This window comes from Zonotrichia leucophrys, chromosome 1 (genome assembly GCF_028769735.1).
Source record: "Zonotrichia leucophrys gambelii isolate GWCS_2022_RI chromosome 1, RI_Zleu_2.0, whole genome shotgun sequence".
In the NCBI taxonomy this organism is placed as follows: Eukaryota; Metazoa; Chordata; class Aves; order Passeriformes; family Passerellidae; genus Zonotrichia; species Zonotrichia leucophrys.
Genome location: NC_088169.1, coordinates 39,557,640 through 39,577,754, shown reverse-complemented (window position 1 = coordinate 39,577,754; position 20,115 = coordinate 39,557,640). Strand labels below are relative to the sequence as shown.

The following is a 20,115-nucleotide window of genomic DNA, read 5'->3' as shown; positions in this document are numbered from 1 at the left end:
AGAACTGGCATGGGAATGATGAAGGAATGAATTACAATGGAGCCATAAATGGCAGCTCTTATCTGGTGAGCTCATTGTGGGTTACAAGCATAGCATAAATGAACCAATTTGCAGACACTAAAGTGCAGCTACCTCTGGGCTGGATTTTGCAGCCCTCTTGATCTGTCATATCATGTGACAGCTTTTCTGGCTTTAGTGCCCTGTTCTTCTGGCTGGCAGTTCTTCTAGAAAGTAAAATAGAAATCTGCCCAGCAGGAAGAAGGCATTGCTTTTTTCTTTTTAAACACAATGAATATGAAGCAAATAAACAATACAGCTGATAAGATTTAGAAAGGCTCTTACCCAAATTACCATGATAACTGGCAGCATTTGGATTGGCTTTAATTGCCTTGAGGAACAAAGCTTCAGATTCCTGAATAATTTAAAACAACAAGTCATCAGGAAAGTCCATTCTCATATATATAAAACAATGCCAAATTTACCCACCACTGTAATTACAAACCCTCCAAAACTATGTCCTATCTATATGATACCACCATATAAATATCCTGAGCCTGCCTTATCCTGTAGCTCAGGTGGTTACAGCCCTCTGAAACCAGTAATAATGCTGCAAATAAGTGTCATGCTTTCACAGGCTGCTGTTAATTTAGCAGAAATTTATTAAGCACTTGTGAACTTCGCTTTTTACCTAAAGTAACTTTTTTAAAATAGTTATAGTATTTTCAAACATTACCTGCTGAAGTTTTCCCTATTTATGCAATCAAATTAAGGAAATGTAATTTGGTATCTAAACAAACTGCTTATAGACACTTTTCCTTTTACAATAGTTTTAGCATTACAAATAGGGACATTCCAGTGAATCCCTTTCAAACAGATGTGTGGTTCCCCATGAAGAGTAGCTGAATACCTTTTACTTAAAAAAGCAAAAAAATGCCAAATCATATCATGCCATGTAACATCCTTCACATTTTCCTCACCAGTTATCTTCTCTGTATTACTGCTTGCAATGTGTGCTCTTAAGACTCTTGATATCTGAGTACCTCTTAGGTACCTCAGGTGCCTCACCTAATATTCAGAAAATAATTTACCGCTAAATTTATTCTCTAATTAAAACAATTCTGTTTTTCCAAACTAGCACCTAATATTGCTACTTTTTTCCCCAGAGCATATTTCCTGCAGAACTTTAAAAACTCACATCCCCTCCCCAATCCAAATGGAGCATATTTACTCACTAACATGCAAGTTTAGATATTTGAGAGCAAATTTTACAAAGACTTCTATGCTGCACTGCACTCTAGGGAAAGTTGCTCATTCAGTTTCAATGCAAATGACCTGAAGATAAAATTACCTCAATGCGGTAGGCTTCCATCTGAATGCACATACTTGCTGTCTGAGGTATGTGAGAACAGTAACATGGAGAAAAGTCCTTTCCTTTGTGCTAATCTTTCACTGCTTAAAATAAATCACAGGCTTTACTGAAAAAGAAAGCCTGTCAGCCAGATTTTTGGTTCCACCATCTTCTCATGTCAAGCATGAAATAACTCTCTGTAAGGGTCCCTTCAGGGGAAAAGAAATCTCTGATGTCAAGATTGAGTCACTCAGCTCTGAGTGACTTAAGAGCTTCCCCATATGTCCAAATTCAAACCCAAACTAAAAGCATTGCTGAGCACAGCTGAGGCTGCCATTTTCAAGCCAGGAGAGACTCATGAGGAAAGTGCCTTCATCTCCACAGGTCAAGGAAACTACAAACCCCAGGTTCTCTGAGCTAGTCCAGTGGAGGGCTATGAAGATGATGAGGGGACGGGAGCATCTTTTATGAGGAAAAGCAGAAGAAGCTGGGCCTGCTCAGCCTCAAGAAGAGATGACTGAGAGGGGACCTCATCAGTGTCTAAGTATCTGAAGGGAGGGTGCCATAAGGATGGATCCAGGCTCTTCTCATTCATGCCATGAAACAGCACAAGAGGCAATGAGAAGCAATGATGCACAGAAAGTTCCATCTGAATGTGAGGAAGAACTTCTTTTCTGTTCAGGTGACAGACCACTGGAACAGATTGATGAGAAGTTGTGCAGTGTCCTTCCCTGGAGATATTCAAAACTTTGTAGGATGCAATTCTGTGCAGCCTGCTCTAGGGTGAACCTGCTCTAGCAGGGGGTTGGATGAGACAATCTCCAGACATCTCTTCCAACCCCAACTATTCTGTGATTCTGATTTTGTTTCAGGACAAGGAATATTTGGAGAGGTGTTAACAAGGGGAACCAGATGTCTGCAAATTTACCTTCATAGTACAAGTTTTAGCATTGCTTTTCTATGGCATGAGCAGTTGCTCCAGCATTCTCATATCCAGACTATTTTGAAACCCATATTGTTTAGTGATTTCATTCATATTTTGGATGGTGGGACTGAATGCAGTTTCAAAACTTTACAGATAGCACCTAAGAGGAGGGAGTAAGAAATACATTGGAAGACAGAACAGCTATTTTGAAGGACCTGGGCAGGGCAGAGAAACAGACTAGCAGGAATCACAGAATGGTTGAGGCTGAAATGAACCTCTGGTGGCCATGTGACTTTGGTAAGCATTGTATTTGCAGGGTGCCCAGACAAAGGAGGGAATGATGAATCTGACTCCATGTTCTTAGAAGGCTAATGTATTACTTTATGATACTATATTATATTAAAGAATGCTATACTTAACCATACTACAGAATACAAGCAGGATATTTACAGAAGGCTAAAAAGATAATAATGAAGTTCATGACTCTCTCTCCAGAGTCTGACACAGCTTGACCCTGATTGGCCAATAAGTCAAAACAATTCACATGAAACCAATGGAACAACCACCTGTTGGTAAACAATCTCCAAACACATTCCACATGTGAGCACAACACAGGAGAAGCAAATGAGATAAGAATTTGTTTTCCTTTTTCTCTGAGGCTTCTCAGCTTCCCAGGAGAAAATCCTGGGCAAAGGGATTTTTCAGAAAATATGAATGCTACAGATAAGCACTTCTGAGACCACACCTGGAGTATGTGTTCAGGCTGGGGGTCTCCATTACAAGAAAGACACAGACATACTTCAGTGAGTCTTGCAGAAAGCCACCAAAATAGTACAGAGCTGGAGCACAAGATGTGCAAAGACCAACTGAGAGAACTGGATCTTTTCAGACTTCAGGAGAGAAGATGAAGGTGCTGCCTACAAGTACCTGATGAGATAATACAGAGAGGATGGAAACAGACTCTTCTCACGTGTCTGTGAGATGGGGTGAGACATAATGGATGCAAACTGGCATACAAGGAAACATTGTTTGGGTTTTTTTTACTATAAAGCTGGTCAAGCATTGAAAAATGCTGTCCAGAGAGGTCACAGAATCTCTATTGACAGAGATATTCAGGATTCAACTGGAACTGGCACTGGTTTGGATTAGGGGTTAGACTAGATGACCTTTAGATGTCATTTCCAAGCAAAATTATTCCATGATTTCCATATTTCTCAGTCACCTGAGAAACATACTGAGACTCAAAAATTTGGCAAGTGGTGCAAGATAACCTCCTCTTTTCATACCACTCTCAAATCCTAAAAATCAACAGTGGATTGGCACTTGAAAGCATGCAGTAATTTCAAGTCCCATAAAGTTGTGCTTTTTCCCACTCCAAATTTTGTGGTCTAGTAAATCTCCTTTTTCCTCACTGGGCAGGTTAACAACAATTAATGAAAGATATACTGAACACTTAAATCAGCCTTACGCCTAAAAGTTGCCACTTGCACAGAGGAGGAGCACCTCATGTACAGACTTGCATCTGTTCACTGCTGAAGGACAGTGGGACAGCACGTGCAATGTGCTTTCAGATAATTTAATGAGATAGATATTCAAGAGCTGGCTGCCATTACCATACATCTTCAGCTCCATGCTGAGAATATTTTTATCACCACTACTTCGCTCAGCAGCTAGTAGAAGCACAGTGGTTGTTTAAAGGCTATTTAAGGTGCATCATATTCATATTACTGTGGATATATGGAGTAAATGTACATTCCAGTACATCAGTGGTATTTCAAATTGCTGCATCTTGCCAAATCTTCAAGTGTTGCCAAGAAACTTGCAGCTTGCATATAGCAAAGGCTTGGGGTAAGCACACCGCATTCCATCTGCTGCCAAGGCCACAAAAATGTATCTGGCTTTATATCAAATACAAAAAATGCTGAATGGTTTCAATTTATTGCACTTTTTACAGAAAAAGCATAGATGCATATGTAACACAAACAGAGCACACATCTTTTTCAAAGAACTAAAGATAGCTTGGTTCTTCATCAATTGAGATAAGAACAATCACTCAAAGGAGAATCAAACTTGGTATAACAGATGTTAATTAAAAAACCCAAACAAAACCACAGAAACAGCTCATCCTTTATGTGCTTTTCTCTCTGGAACAATAAATCATTCATCATTAGATACAAACACAAAATAAAGGGCTATTTTTTTATTTTTTGTGATGTAGAAAACCTATCTTGTGCTGAAAATTGAAGCATATTTGAAACTGAAGGAGAATGTTGTGTGCTTATTGAAAGGAGGAGAATGTTGTGTGCTTATTGGAAGGAAATCTTTCACAACATAATAAAAACTTTTTGACTCAATGTCTTTTAAAATAAGAGATAACAAAAAATCCCAGAACAAATCTTCCTGTGCGACAACAGAGCCAACATAGTAGCAACTTTTACACAGACACATAACGAGTAACCTAATAAATTAAATGCCTGAGGTCATACAACACATCAGACACAGCCAGGCAGCACTCTGAAAATTACCTCCATCACCTTGACAGTCTTCATCCCCTGTTCCTCCCTCCAATTCTACTCAATAAAAATCCTTGAAGAGCCATCCACTTCTCTGTTTTTACATGGTGAGGGGGTGGACAAGAAATCTGAATTTTTCATGCTTTTTTTTTTGCTCAGTAAGCATTCTCCCATTACAAACAAATCTCTATTTCCTCTTTTCAGGCAATGTCAAATACAGCTGCTAAGATCATAACCTTTGTGAGTCCTCTTTCCAATTCCCTTAATTTGTTCTCCCTGTTATAACCCATCAGTTTTTAGTGACTAGTTAAGCTCTGCACAAAACTACTACTCCATATTGAACTATTAAAACACTCACTGGTGCCCTGCTTTTTTTTCTGGGCTCCACTATTCCTTTTGCTTTTTTCAGAATGTGGACTTAAAAGCTGCACTTTCCCCTACTCTTACTTCTACATTGTCTCCAACAAGTTCTCCTGCAGCATAACAACATTTCAAGGCTGGCAATCAAAACCAGTATCTTCTTTTTCATTTTTTAAATCCACTAAGACAGTCTTCTCTCCTACACCTGGAAAAAATTTCTAGCTTGTTTTCAACTTATTTTTTCAACTTTATTTCATTATAAATGCTCTGTATTCTGCCATGCTACATATTCTCCCTGATGAATGACTATAAAATCCTCTATTCTTCCACAGGCCTGACTCACCAAAATAATTCTAGCAATTACCTCCTCCATAATCTCATACCTTATGTGTTCTGGATGTTAATTTGTATCCTTCTGGAACTTTGTTAAACCAACCTAAAATATGTATTTTATAACAGTCTCAGGTGGAGAGAGAAAAGATTTAGAGTGTCCAGGAAAATAACCTAGCCAGTCTAGAAGAACAGTAACTGGGTGTCTGAAAGCATCACTAACACAAACAAAAGCCAGTGCTGGTTGTTACAGGCCCTGGCCTCACATGTGAACAGGTCAGGACTCCACAGCTGATCAATACTGTAGAAATATAAGTTGTCACACTTATATTTCTGGACAGATATATCTATTTTGAGAATCATGGACTTATTAAAGTTGGAAAAGACCTTTAAGATCATGAGATCTAACTGTAAACCCCGCAGCACCAGCATGTTCACCATTAAACCATGTCCTCAATGCCATATCCACACATTTTTTGAACACTTCCAGGGATGGTGACTCCACCACTTCCCTGGGCAACCTGGCCCAATGTTTTATAACCCCTTTTGTGAAAAAAATTTCCTAATATCTAATCTAAACCTTTCCTGGTGCAACTCAGGCCATTTCCTCCTGATAAGTTTCATATAATGGAATCTTCTTACTTTGTATATACGTGAGGGTGTTCCTGCAGTGCTGTTAACATTATCACTATCAAAAAGACATCAAATCCCTTAAAAGCCTAAAAAACCTTAAAAAGGTTCAGTAAATGATTTTTTTCAAAGGTACAACAAGGACTTGATTATTAATTTTTCCCTATCACATACATAAATCACTGATTATAGAGTCAGTTTAAACAACTAACTATATTAAATCTGTATGATTTATTCTCTGTCATATAAGCTTATCACCTGATACAATTCCCTTTGGGAAACAAGTCATCCTCATCACTTTCATTACATTTACTACTTGCAAATAAAGGTAGCTAATGCTGAGGTACCACTCCCAGGCTGGTCCAGTGCATCCAAGAGAAAGTTCAATACATTGAGCAATGCATGTACTTTCTCTCATAGCATTCTGAGATCACCCAGGTATCCCATCCTCAGTCTGTATCTATATATCTAATATATATTACTATATTTTAGATCGTGTCTGAGGCAAAAAGGCTAGAATTCTTATCTATAGATACATGTATTCACAGAATACATAGTAAAAGCAGAAGGACTAGCCTGTTCCATCTAATTTGAGTTCCTAAAATGAGGTCTCTAATTCAATGCAGGCTCTCTCCCTCTGCAGTGAAGCAACACAAGACCCTAACTGCCCTCTAGTGTGCTGAAGAGCCTATTTCTCTCCACTGACCACTGACATAGTGTAGGGCAGCAACATCTAAAATAAGGAGGGATAAGCTCAAGACAGAATCACACACCAACACTGTGGCAGAAAAGGGCACTGAAACGTTTCAAAGAGATTCTCTAAGTCATGGTCCACAATGATCTCCTCAAACGATTTTTACAAAAAATGTAGGTGGAGTTTAATTAAGGAAAAAATCCCAATGAATCCAACCCAAAGCCCTAGAGTCAAAAAGCTCTAGTTACCTACCTTATATTTTTGTGATTTCCCCAGTACATTGGCCAAGGAAAACATAAGGGAATGATCATTAGGTATTAATTCTAGGGCTTCTCTTCCAACTGCTTCTGCTTGAGCTAGATTGCCTGGGAGCCCAGGTAGCAGAAAAAGAGAAAGCACGTTTTTAACACAGCCTTATTAGTTCATGCTGCAAGCACACATCTTTTACAAATAGCTGACTGCATAATTTTTTAGAGAAAACCAGGCATCACACACACATAAAAATGTAAAATCCTGTAGACTAAGGCAAAAGAATATCTTCATTTTGTTTTCAATAGATAACACCTTCAGAAGAACAAGAAAGCAGAGATTAAAAAGTTCTGGAATTTAATCTACAATACAAACATGCTTGCACATCGATGGCATTTTAAGTAAGTATCAGAAATTCAATTTATGGGCTGGATTTCAAGTGATGCTTTAAAATCACTGAGTCAGAAGGCATTCTTATATTATTAGAAGGGGTCTGGGTAGCCAAAGAAGAGGTAGAGATCCTTTTAGATAAAAACAGATAAAGGTTTCAGTTTTTCTAGACACTGAATTATTCATTAAAACATTCAAAAAGACCTTTACCTGTGTTATCAAGCAATATTATCATATTGTTCCAGGCCAAACTGTGCTCTGGTTTCAGGACTGTAGCATTCCTCCATGCATTCAATGCATCTATATGGCGATTCAAATCTGCATACTAAAATGAAAGAAAAATCCAGTGATTTTGCTACTACTTGCTCTACTTTCCTATCATTCACTAAAGACACTAAAAAGTTGTTAATGTCTTGTCCTTTCTAGTAGGATTGCTTTTTATAGACAAAAATAAACATAAAAGGAATAATCTTGTAGTATGGAAGATAAGAATGCTATATCCTAATTTTGCTTTTCTTTCCTCTGCAAGTGAGGCTTGTCTTCAAATATGCATGTACCAACAGAATAAGGAGAAGAAACAGCATACAATTTAGAAATCTACACAAGAGATTTAGTAAATATTTCATGTACATATTTTCAAAAATCTAATCTGAATTTTTCAGCACAGTTCTACTAGCTAACAATATACTAAGGAATGCAAAACATTGGGAAATTATTAATAATACCTTTTGGAAAAAAAATTAAATCTGTATTTTTGTTGATAGTTCTTTGTATGATAGAGTAGGATTACCAAAGGTTGTATGGAAGGAAGTATACCGGGAAAACAATAGGAAAAGCTACCAAAAGTATGAAATCACCCTAAAATGCAACATAAGCAAACTGGGATAACTATCAGCTTTTAACAGTACAGCAGAATTATATAAATCTTTCTATATATACACACACAGAAAGACACACAGATTCCAGTCATAGCTATCATTTATTCAAAAGCACTTACCAACCGCCCTAGATTGTAGTAACAATCTGGATATTTTTTTCTGTGTTTAATTGCTGTCCAGTAGCTTTGCTCTGCCTCTTCAAACCTCCTTAAACTGTTCTGCACTATTCCTAGATTCATCCATGCAGCAGCAAAATCAGGTCTGGGCAAATTGGGAAAAAAACCACCGAGAGAGAGGACAATTAAGCATTTGAAACACAAGATCCTATTGTATCATTCTGGCTCAGTTGGTGCAAAACACTGCTTAGCATTGGTCTAAACATACTGTATTTGTACAGCTAAGGACAGCAACTCCTCTGCTTCATGGAGCTCATTTCTTTCTTTCAGAATATTTCCAAGGTTGTTCATGGCATGCACATATTTTGGATTCAACCTAAAATGTAAAATTTAAGAGATTATTATTATGTATGGCCATGTATTAATATATGCAAATTGCTAGCTCTGCAATGCTGCAGAACATGAAAATGAATACCTAAGCATTTTCTTCATGTTAAACATGAAAGCAATTTTAGGAAATATCATTAAAGCAGTAGAATTTTTAATACCTTACAGCTTCTCTGTAGTATTTGATTGCAGCACTTTGATTTCCTTTGTCAGCCAGGTTTTTGCCAACATTGTAGTGCACCTGAAAACACAGGTGGATATTCCACCAGATGCCACACAGTCAGATATTTTGTCGAATCAAGTAGCTAAAAATTCTTTCTCTAAAAAGAAACAGTCAGCAGTTGTGTCATTCACTGCTGGCTTTTAGTGTAGGTTGATTCTTAGGATTGAATAATTCATGCAATGAAGACAGTAAGACAAAATCTGAGGTACAGATCAGCTTACCTATTCCAGCTATTTAAGAAAAATTATTAATTTCCTAGTTTTATAAATGAGGTCACCACACCTTTCACAAGGCACTTTGTATGGAGACCGCCTGCTCCTAATTTAATTTGTTTGCCAGGTAAGAGAAAGTTTGACTCAAATCAAATCTATCATAGCAGAAACAATGTGTCAAACTTTATTTTCATTATAGCATAAACTAGAAGAAATTCAACATTCACAGAAAACCCAAACAAAATGTAACAGACAGGCAAAATTATTGTCTAAAGATAAAAATATATCAAAGAGCATTTCTGAAATAATGCATATAGCAACACGTTGAAGACTTTGCCTATTAAAAACTGAACTATGAAAGAAGGATCTAGAGCTTTCAGACTACAGGGAGAAGATGCATCATCCTAATTTATGGCAAGAGTAAATAGGAATAAATATATTTCAGAACAAATCTGAGTTAGAAGACATCTCAAATCCCACTTTAAGAGAAATCTCAGAAGATTATGTTACCTGGTTGAAAAGTACTGTGAGTGCTGACTCTTGAAAAGAGATTTCTCAGCACCCAGACCAGGACTTATTATTTAGATTACTTTACTATTTGAAATTGAATTTATATATTTCATCTAAAACAAACACATATGCAAATTTTTTTCAGACTCTGAAAATCAAATTTCAAAACAGTATACAGGAACAACTTCAGATTGAAGTCCAAAATGATAGGTTCATAATGCACTTACATAAGTCTAATTCACCTTCTACATTCAAAAAAGGATTTTATCTGACATGTCCATTAACTGAAAACCCCTAATTGCAGTTGACATAGTATCTGGGACCTATTGATCCAGCACACGTGAATGTTGGAGCCTAGTTGTTATGGCATTTAATTGTTGAATTTCATCTCTATGTAACTATTGTAATATGCAGTAGCATACCACCAACAAACAGAGTTAAGGACATTTCCCATGCTGTCTCAAATGGGAGAAAAAGTATTTTCACTGGTTTTACAGAGAGCAGAGATGCTCTAAAGCTTACTAAGCACACACAGAGGCAGCTCCTCACATTGTAAGATATAAAATAGCACACAAATTCAGTACCCCATAAAAGCAGTTCTAGCACAGCTTCCACAAAGAAAAAAATCCTGGCACTGTACTGTACATTTGTGAAAATATGACAAGGTCCATGGCAAAGAAGCAAAAGAATGGTACATTTACATCAAGAAAAAACCAAACAAAGATCCATTGACAGTGTCAAAAAATACAAGAAGCTTGAGCAACATTTTCCCAGGAGTCATTTAAGTAAAATGAAATACCCTGAAAGATGTTTCTCAGGACTGAATTCTATTTATATATCTCTTCCAGAAATTATTCAGAACACTAAGATTCTTAACAAATTGGACTGCTCTGATTATATATTGAAGTTCACATATTAAAATTTTACCCAGATAAAAGATAAATTGTGGCAACACAAAAGAAATACTTAAAGATTTCACTGAATACTGGATGTTAGCCCTTGAAGTAGATAACTTTACACTTCAGTATCAGCAAACAAAATTATATTTAACTTGACTGCATTTCATTCTTTAAGAAGCTTTACAAAATGAAATTTTACTAAAGACCGGGACAGAGCAGATGAGAAAAATCATGGTGTACACCAACCACTCAGTCTTTCACATGTCAGCTGTCTTGTGTTATGAAACAGCACTTCACTTTCTATTTTTCACAGTTTTTTTTTTAAAAACATGTAGTATCTTCACATCCATTTTTTTCCCAAAAGTACCAGCAGCAAGAATATTTTTCTCATGTAAACAGAACTGTGCAGTCTGAAGAAAACTAAGAGATATCAATTCTCTCAAGTCAAAACATCAAATGAAGTATTAAGTGCACAGGTACATTTTGTGAGCTGAACTAAAAAATGTATTATAGTCTATTAAAACTGACTGCACAACTATTTAAATAAACTATTAACATTTTCAATGGTGTATTTCTTTTGCCCTCAGCTATAGCTCCTGTGTGAAAGGAAATGATGTTTCTATACAATACTCCCAAAAATGAAGGGCTCCTTGCTGTATGTAAGTTTTCTAATTTCCCTTCAAGTGAAACTGTAGCTTTAGTTCCTCTTAATATGGTGGTGACAAAGAAAGGAAGAGGAAAGAAGCCCAAAACCAAACACATCAAAAGAAGTGCCCAGCCCACCAGAGACATCCAACGACAAAACCAGCTCTGCAATGGGCTATAGGATGCAGTGACATCCTGCTCTTAAGAGCAGAAGCAGCAGAGGGTTTCCAGGCACATCCAGACATCTGAGAGGTACTTGTGCCATCCAGCTGTGTCTCTCACTTCCGTGGCCAAGGCAGAGAGAAGCCAAGGTCAGCCTTTAGCTCACTGAAGGCAGGCCTGCAGTAAGCACTGCTGTCTGCTGAGCACAGGGCTGTGCCTCTCCTGCACAACACAGGCGCTTTCTATGGACCAGTGGGTGGGAAGAATCTGGTTTTATTAATGAAGGGCTGGTGAGTTGTTTAAAATTTCATCTCTAGAGGTGTGGTTCCTCTGTTTTTGACAGATTTTGTGCATGCCAGCCTGGGAGGGAAGATTTTCCTTTCCTAGTTAAACATTTAAGAGCCCTTCGTTATTAAATGATTAAATATTAACTGGAAATGACGTATTACATTATACTCAGATGATCCTTTATCAATCTTAAACAGGCAATTACTTTACAGTAATAGCTCTAAAAGGAGCATTTCTCAGGGATGCATAACAACACAGTATTCTCAGAAATCTAAGGCATCAGGTAAAAATACCCTAGGGTAGAACCTACTTTCAACAGGCATGTGTTGTTTAAGTTAACATAGCCTAGCCAAGGGATAAGCTCTGTGTATTTGTCTGTCCAATACCTCAGTCAACCTAAGAAGCCAGTATAAAAAAGAAAAAGCACTGCATATTATTCAGTGCCAGACATCCATCGTACTTGAACTCTTATTTAAATGTTAAATTTAAACAAGGAGAGGAAAAAAATATTTTCCTGTACAAAAATGAAATTGTTGCCAGACTGATTTTTTGCTTTTGTTTTCCCTCAAAGCAGAACAGGAAGAAACTGAAATGTAACATCATCTTCAAGGAGGTACACCCCCCAGCAGTTGGAGCCTTACTATTATCACCAGTTTTACTCTCTCTTCTTAGCTGCTTAATCTCTTTTTCAGCAAATATGAACATTTACTGAAAAGGATGAAAGCAAAGCACAGATGTCAAAATTTCTCCAGGAACATGCAGATGCCTCTGTTAAATGCCAGCTTGTGTCATCAATCTTCTCTTTCTTCTACTACTAAACCTCTGTTTTCTAAATAATAATAAAACAAAGCTTTTTTGATATTCACATCTTGTTTGTGTATCTAATGTTGTCTAAAGATTCTTCTGCATGACTGTGCATGTATACATAAAAACTGACATCTAAAATGGTGGCAAACCACTGCAAATAGCCCATATAAACACAGCCCACAGCACTTAAGGTAAATTCCTCAGAACATAATCCCTTTTTAATATAGAGCATAGATCATAAAGAAAAAAATCTCAATATCTAAAGGAAAGCCCCCCAAATCAGCTTCCTTAAGGATCAAAGATCAGATCCTCAGGCAGCATTAAATCTTGTTCTGTAACAAAGAGGTTTTACAGGATCTTTTAACAAAGTATAGAAACCAATCTCACAAACTTATTGTACCTTTTCAGTATTAGCATAGTTAATCTCTGACAAACTTTTATCTATAATGATTGCAGTTTGCATAAAGCATAAATGTCAAAGTTACTTACTCAGTATGTCAAGGCAGATAGCCAGTTGTGTTGGGAGTATTTTAACTTCCTTGCTTATTATTGCATAAAAATTGATACTGAAATAGCTACAGCTTTTCAAAAATTATGTTTATTAATTTCTATCCTTTAAAGAAAAGCCAATAGCAAGGAGAATGTAGAGATTATGTACAAAATCACAATAATTTACAGTCATTTAAATTCAGTTATTTCAAATCCAGGAAAAGAAAAATGCTGGCTAGTTCCCATGTGTGTAACAGTGTAACTGCAATTATTTATTTAGAGAATCAATGAGAGGAAGTCATCCAGGAATAAAGACCATCTCTGGATTCTTAACTGCTATGGCTTTTCTAAAAGCTGACAAAAAATAACTCAGTTCTTCCAACAATGCAAACATTTCCAACAGAAAAAAAAAAAAAAAGGCAGCAAGATGAGCATTTTTGGGAATAATCTTTAAACTTGAAAGAAACAATGTTTAATGACTTCAGAAGGTGAGGAGCAATCAGCAATGTCTATAAATAGTGATCAGCAGTAGGAGAGGGTCAAAATCTCACATAATCTTACATATCCACATCTGCTCCAGTTGTCAGGACTTCTTTTATCATCAGTGGAGAGAAAGACAAATCTAGGATGCAGTCCTTCTGACTTAGGTCCCTCATTTAGTCCTAGGAGAGGAGCTAAATGCTAAAAGAAACAGCTTCTTCTCCCTCAGAGAAGAATCCAATCCATATAGTGTGAAAAAAGGTGGTAGGGAAAACAGAATCAATGCAGAGGCACCTCCTGTTCAGCTAAGGAAAATACTGCCAAATGTATTAAAAATGTGTATTGTGTCAGTCCAATGACCTTTGAAACAACCTGAGGTGCAGGGCCACACAAGTTCAAACATGTGACATGCTCCTGGACATGTTTAACCAAGATCTGTAACATACTTGTTTCTCTCTCTTAAAAAGCCCTACCTACTCACCCACCACATATTTTTTATATATATATATATATATATATCACACATAAAACACACACACACATACATATAACATATATATTTTAAAATATTGGAAATAAATAACATTTGAATAAATTTAACAATATTTAGAACATTTAAAAATCTGTATTGGGAACATTTTTAGAGGTTAAAATATTTTGTAGCTTCATTATGGTACCTGATTATTTCCAATATATTTTAAAGTCACTAGGCAATGTTTATTAAAGTTGATCTTAAGTGTCATCCTCTTGAGCCAGATGTGTCAAGGCACCAGATTCACTACTGTGCCACACAATCTCATTTAATGCAGTTTCCACATTTTTATCTAAAGGATATCTTTAAAGAAATGAGTCTTGAAATTAGACAAGGCAGTGCTGTTACAACTTGTTATTTAGAATTAGGGTAAGTTTACTCTACTTCCCACACAGACAATTTGTAATTGAAAAGAGCTGTACAACAAAACATGAACAGCTTTTTCTGCTACTGAGGATTTGAGATTTTGAGATCCTGATAATGGAAGCAAAGCATGACCACATTACACATATTTAATATGTTCCAAGAACAACAAGAAAAAGCTATTATCTGTGTGCCATTCTTTGGTCTGCAGCAGCCTCCCACTGAAATAAATGGGTCACTGAAAGAAAGTCCTGTGGAGTCATTTTAAAGGAAGCCTGCAATTTCAAGACAACTGAAGATCAAAAAAAAACCAGGTTCAAATTTTTACATTTACACCTTTATCAAAATTAAATAACCATAGCTGAGTCCATAAAGAAAACAAGACATAGGTCCTCATACATGGACTCTCTAATGTTCCTGCTTAGAAAAGTTTCCAACTATTGTGATTTGAAAATTACATCCTTCAGCAAAACTGGAATGTGAGCCTACCATCCTTTCCCGCTTCACATCTCCATGCTTTCCCCTTGCACAAGCTGTCACCAGGAGAAATACAGCTCAGGCATGTCTGCAGTGCCCAGTGTTGACAAACAAAGCTCATTTTGCCTGTACATTCGCTGGCTTTGAACCAGCTGCATTAGCTCAGTAGCTTGTGCACAGCTTATCGGCTCAAGCCCAGTGCTGTGGGAGCACAGGCACAGCTTCCAGCCAGGCATGGCTGCAGGCCAAGGAGCCTGGAGCACAGGCAGAGACTGGGGATCTGTCTAAAGCACTCTCACCATGGCAGATGGATGGAGCTGCACACAAAGAAAACAGATTGCATTTGCTCCATTTATAGCATGCGCTTGTCATCCAGAAGACAAGATATACTGAGGTCATCATTAAAAAGAAGATGGTTGCCTACCACTGCCACACAATAAAATACAACAGCTCTTTCCTATGTATTAAAATCTCAGACTATTGAAAGATGCCACCATGTTGCAAATACTGGCCATAAATGTTTTTTGCAGCTCAGTGTTGTGTATTTGTATTCCAGTAAATGCTAAGTTTATCATTCTCTTTGTGAAGTTGAGCCTTCACAGGTTCCTTTTTAAACCCTGTGTCTTGATTGGCATTTTCTAGATACCACTCTAGATTACAGGAATCTAATATTTTAAAACATCAATGTATTTTTATTGACAAGCTGCACATTCCCACTCCCAGGCTCTTCAAAGAGTCTCTTTACTAAAATTCAGACAACATCAGGACTCAGTGGTGTGCTCCAACAGATCACACTCTTGGCTGTCAAAGGACTGCTGTGGAGGTCACCTCTGTTGGAGGCTGGAGTCAGTCCGTGATGCTGGACACTGCTGCTCAGCTCAGTGAAACATCCTATCCAGCCCCACCATCTTACTTGTTCCCTCACTAAGCCTGCAGGGAAAATTGCAGCTTTCCTCAGTGCCCATGTCTGAAGAGTCTAGCTCGCTCAGCTGCTGTAAAAAAGCAGAAGTGGGAGCAAGATTTTACTCCCACATCCTGCAATTGCATTGATGATATGCTGCTTTGTCCCTCAGCTGTGCTGGCTTTATATACCACTGGAAGGTACACAGAAAGGATTCTAAAAACAGCATACACATTTTTCAGTTGAATGCATTACTACAACTTACTAACCGTGTTTTGATATTTTTGTTGCAATAACTTGCAATTATACACACAATTCTTCTAAATAGATTTTATTAGCACTACATCCAATTTGACTTGATGCCTTTCTTGAAGTGCATTCTCCCCTCTCCCTCACCTCCCCACTCCCACCTCCAAGTTCTGAATTACAATATTGTAATTTGCACTTTCTGGTATTTTGACTATGCTGCCACTGTAATTTAGATGTCTGACAAGTCAATGTCATTCCTGAACCGAGCAAGACTGTGAATAACACTGAAGCACAATATATTAACTATGCATAATACTTCCTTGACCCCACATTTGAAAAAAAAAAAAAAAAAAAAAAAAAAAGTGTAGAAGTCAGTGAGTGACTTACTTTTGCATTCAGAGGGCACACAGACAATGCACTCCTAAAAAGCTGTTCTTCTGACCTCCACTGACTGCTGCGGAGCGCACAGCGCATAACATTGATCAACAAGATTCCAAGTACTGCCACAGCAAGAATTTTCTTAAGGAAAGAGAGGCAAGTTAAGAAACAAATCATGCAATTGAACTGCTTCATCATCAGCAACTTTACTGATTATTTTGATGGTACCTTTTTCTTGGCTTGCTTACTCAAGAGACTAAATCCATATGTAAAGAGAATACAATATCCAATACTGGGGAGGTAGATGACTCTCTCTGCAACAACAAATCCTACTCGGAAGAAGAGATTACTTGCAGGAAGAAAAGGGATAATAAGAAATCCAAGTCCCAGCGTAAGGATTCTGCAAACAAGAAACATTCTCAGGTTAACTACAAATCTTAACTAAAGTACCTTTTCCACTTAACATATAAACTTTATTTAAACATTGTAGAAGGATGTGCATATAGGGCAGGGAGGCACTTTAAAAATCATTGCTATAATTTCCAGAAAAGCAATATTCATGCTTCCAGGCGAGAAAATAGTCTCATAACATATTAATTATATAACTCCTATTTAAAATACACTGGCAGGAAAAGTAATGGTAAAAGCTATCTGTCTATTTTTGGACCTAGTAAGACAGTAATGGGAGCAAAAACATAAGTCACTGTTAAAGAAGAAACTTAGGTGCACATTCAACTGAGAGGGTGGTTTTTCTCCTAACAAACACATCAATAGTAGAATCCATTGTGGTTAACCACGTGAAAGTTAGTAATCTACTCTGTTTCTACAGACAGAAGAGACACACAGCTTTTGAGAGCAGTTTGTTTCCTTTTTTTGGCACCAATGTTAGCATCCTCAGCAGGTAGCTCTTTATGGACTACACAGAGCTCAGACAAAAGAGTCAGGGTACCTCACTTTTACAGAGCTGACATAAGGGAATAAGAACCTCAGGTCCATGTTAGGTGTTTCTTACAAAGGCCATAAGCATGGTAATTGTCTATTCTAATTTATTACAAATGACTCTCTACACTGTAAGGTAGACGCATTCTACCTTTTCTCATCCCCACAAGTCCTAGGCCTTCACATTTTATCTTCACTTTTTACTAAAAACCTGTTTAGTAATAAAGGCTTAGTGAGTGCATTTTTACTAGAAAGTAGGACATCACTAGCAGCAAGAGTTCCACCCCCTCTCCAAAATGATTTATCTATGCAAATAAGTATGGGAACAGCAGAAAGGCAGGCAGGTACACCGTTAACATTTGAAGGGATGAGAAGGAAGAACAGAACAAGATTTTGCACTCTGAACAAACACACAACTCTGAATTACCTAGGTTGGTGATAAAAGGAACACTGTGGAAAATGTGGAAGCATTTGGAAAGCCTGGCTACCCAGGACATGGAGAAGGCTGAGGTATTCAATGACTTCTTGTCTCAGACTTCACCAGCAAGTGCTCCAACCCCACTGCTTAAGTCACATAAGGCAAAGGCAGAGACTGGGAGAACAAGAAACTGCCTGCTGTAGGAAAAGGTCACGTTCAAGAACATCTAAGGTGCACAGCTCCAAGGGATCTGGTAAGGTGCACTTGCAGATCCCAAGGGAACTGATGGATGAAGCTTCTAAGATAGTGCTGAGCTCCTACCCATCCTACTTGAGAAGTCATGACAGTCTGCTCAAGTTCCTACTGACTAGAAAAGGGGAGACATAACCCTCATGTTTTAAACAGGGAAAAAGGCAGACTCAGGAAAGTAGGTCAGTAGGTCACCTCTGTGCCTGGCAAGATCATGGAGCAGATCCTCCTGGAAAATATGCTAAGGCACCTGGAAAAGAAGGAGATGATTAGTGAAAGCCAATCTGGCTTCACTAAGGGAAAAATGTGCCTGACAAATTTTATAGCCTTCTACAATGCAGTTACAGCATTGCTGGATAAAGGAAGAGCAAGTGATATCATCCACCTGGACTTGTGCAAAGCATTTGACACTGTCCAGCATGACATTCTCATCTCTAAACTAGAGACGTGGATTTGACAGCTGGGCCTCTTGGTGGCTAAAGAAGTGGCTGGATGGTTGCATGCAAAGAGCTGCAGTCAATGGCTCAGCGTCCAGAGTCCAGCGACAAGTGGTGATCCTCAAGGGCTGGCACTGGGACTTGTGACCGTGGTCACAGGGGTTTTCAGGATGAGAGAGAGATGAGAATGTTGACTCCATGATCAGAAGGCTTGATTTATTATTTTATGATATATATATTACATTATAACTATACTAAAAAGAATAGAAAGAAAAGGTTCTCAGAAGGCTAGCCAAGAACAGAATAGAAAAGAATGATAACAAATATCTGTGTCTCAGCAGAGAGCGAGAGCCAGCTCTGCTGTGAGTGGTCAGTAAATCCAAACATCCACAGAAGACCAATCACAGATGCACCTGTTGCATTCCACAGCAGCAGATAACCATTGTTTACACTTTGTTGCTGAAACTTCTCAGCTTCAGCAGGAAAAATCCTAATGAAAGAATTTTAATGAAAAGATGTCTGCGACAGGGACTGGCACTGTTGAACATCTTTGTCGGTGACATGGATGGCGGGACTGAGTGTACCCTCAGCAGGTTTGCCCACAACACCCAGCTGTGCAGTGGAGGGAAGGGATGCCATCCAGGGGCACCTGGATAGGATAGGTGGGCTGATGCAAACCTCATGAAACCCAAGTGCAAGGTCTGGTGCTTAGGTCAGGACAATCCCAGGAACCAAGACAGGCTGGACAGAAAATGGGATGAGAGCAGCCCTGAGAAGGACTTGGGGGTGTTCAGTGATGAGAAGGTGAACACGACCCAGCAATGTGCACTTGCAGTGCAGAAAGCCAACCATATCCTGGCTTGCATCAAAGAGCATGGCCAGCAGGGCCAAGGATGTGGTCCTGCCCCTCCTACTCTGCTCTGGTGAAATCCCAGCTTAGAGTGCTGCCTCCAGCTCTGGGGCCCCCAAGATAAAGAGGACATGTTGCTGCTGGAGTGAGTCCAGAGGTGGGCCATGAAGATGAGGAGAGAGCTCCAGCACGTCTCCTATGAAGACAGGCTGAGAGAGATGGAGTTGTGTATCCTGGAGAAAGAAGCCTCCAGGGAGACCTTCTAGCAACCTTCCAGAGGGCAACAAGGGAGCTGGAGATGGGCTTTTCAAAAGGTCATGTAGTGATAGTGCCTCATTCCTGGAAGTGTTCAAGGCCAGGATAAACAGGGCTTTAGAAACCTGATCTTATGAAAGGTGTCCCTGCCTGTGGCAGGGGGACTGGAACTACCTGACCTTTAAGGTCTCTTCCAACTCAAACCATTCTATGACTGAGCAGTTGAAAAATTTCAAGGAACTGAGAAATTAGGTCTACATAAAATCAATGGTAACAGAACCTGCAAAGATAAGCAGAAGCATTAGTGAGAAAGAACAGTTTACAATAATTTTTTGTAGTTCCTTTGGGTGAAGTACAAGTTGTTTTCTGAGTACATACTATGGGTCAAGCATTTTACTTTTTAACTGTATGACCATGGCCAGTATTTCTACCTGCTTTCAAAGTCCATCTCCTCTCTTCCATTATTAGGAGGAAATTAAAGGAAATGATGACTTGTAGGAAGTACGGGCAACAACAAACAATTTCCTACTGC

General features: G+C 38.3%; 1 protein-coding gene across 3 annotated transcripts in view; it reads right to left on the bottom strand.

Annotated features, from left to right (window-relative positions):
• Window positions 1-20,115, bottom strand: part of TMTC4 (transmembrane O-mannosyltransferase targeting cadherins 4) — a 56,372-nt gene that overhangs the window by 4,954 nt on the left and 31,303 nt on the right. For all 3 annotated transcript variants that reach the window (XM_064712155.1, XM_064712142.1, XM_064712146.1), the window contains 8 exons: window positions 16,664-16,835; window positions 16,445-16,576; window positions 8,982-9,061; window positions 8,702-8,809; window positions 8,437-8,578; window positions 7,650-7,764; window positions 7,053-7,165; window positions 343-412 (listed from right to left, as the gene is read on the bottom strand). In XM_064712155.1, the coding sequence (XP_064568225.1) occupies window positions 343-412; window positions 7,053-7,165; window positions 7,650-7,764; window positions 8,437-8,578; window positions 8,702-8,809; window positions 8,982-9,061; window positions 16,445-16,576; window positions 16,664-16,835 (932 nt within the window). The remainder of the gene's footprint in view (window positions 1-342; window positions 413-7,052; window positions 7,166-7,649; window positions 7,765-8,436; window positions 8,579-8,701; window positions 8,810-8,981; window positions 9,062-16,444; window positions 16,577-16,663; window positions 16,836-20,115) is intronic.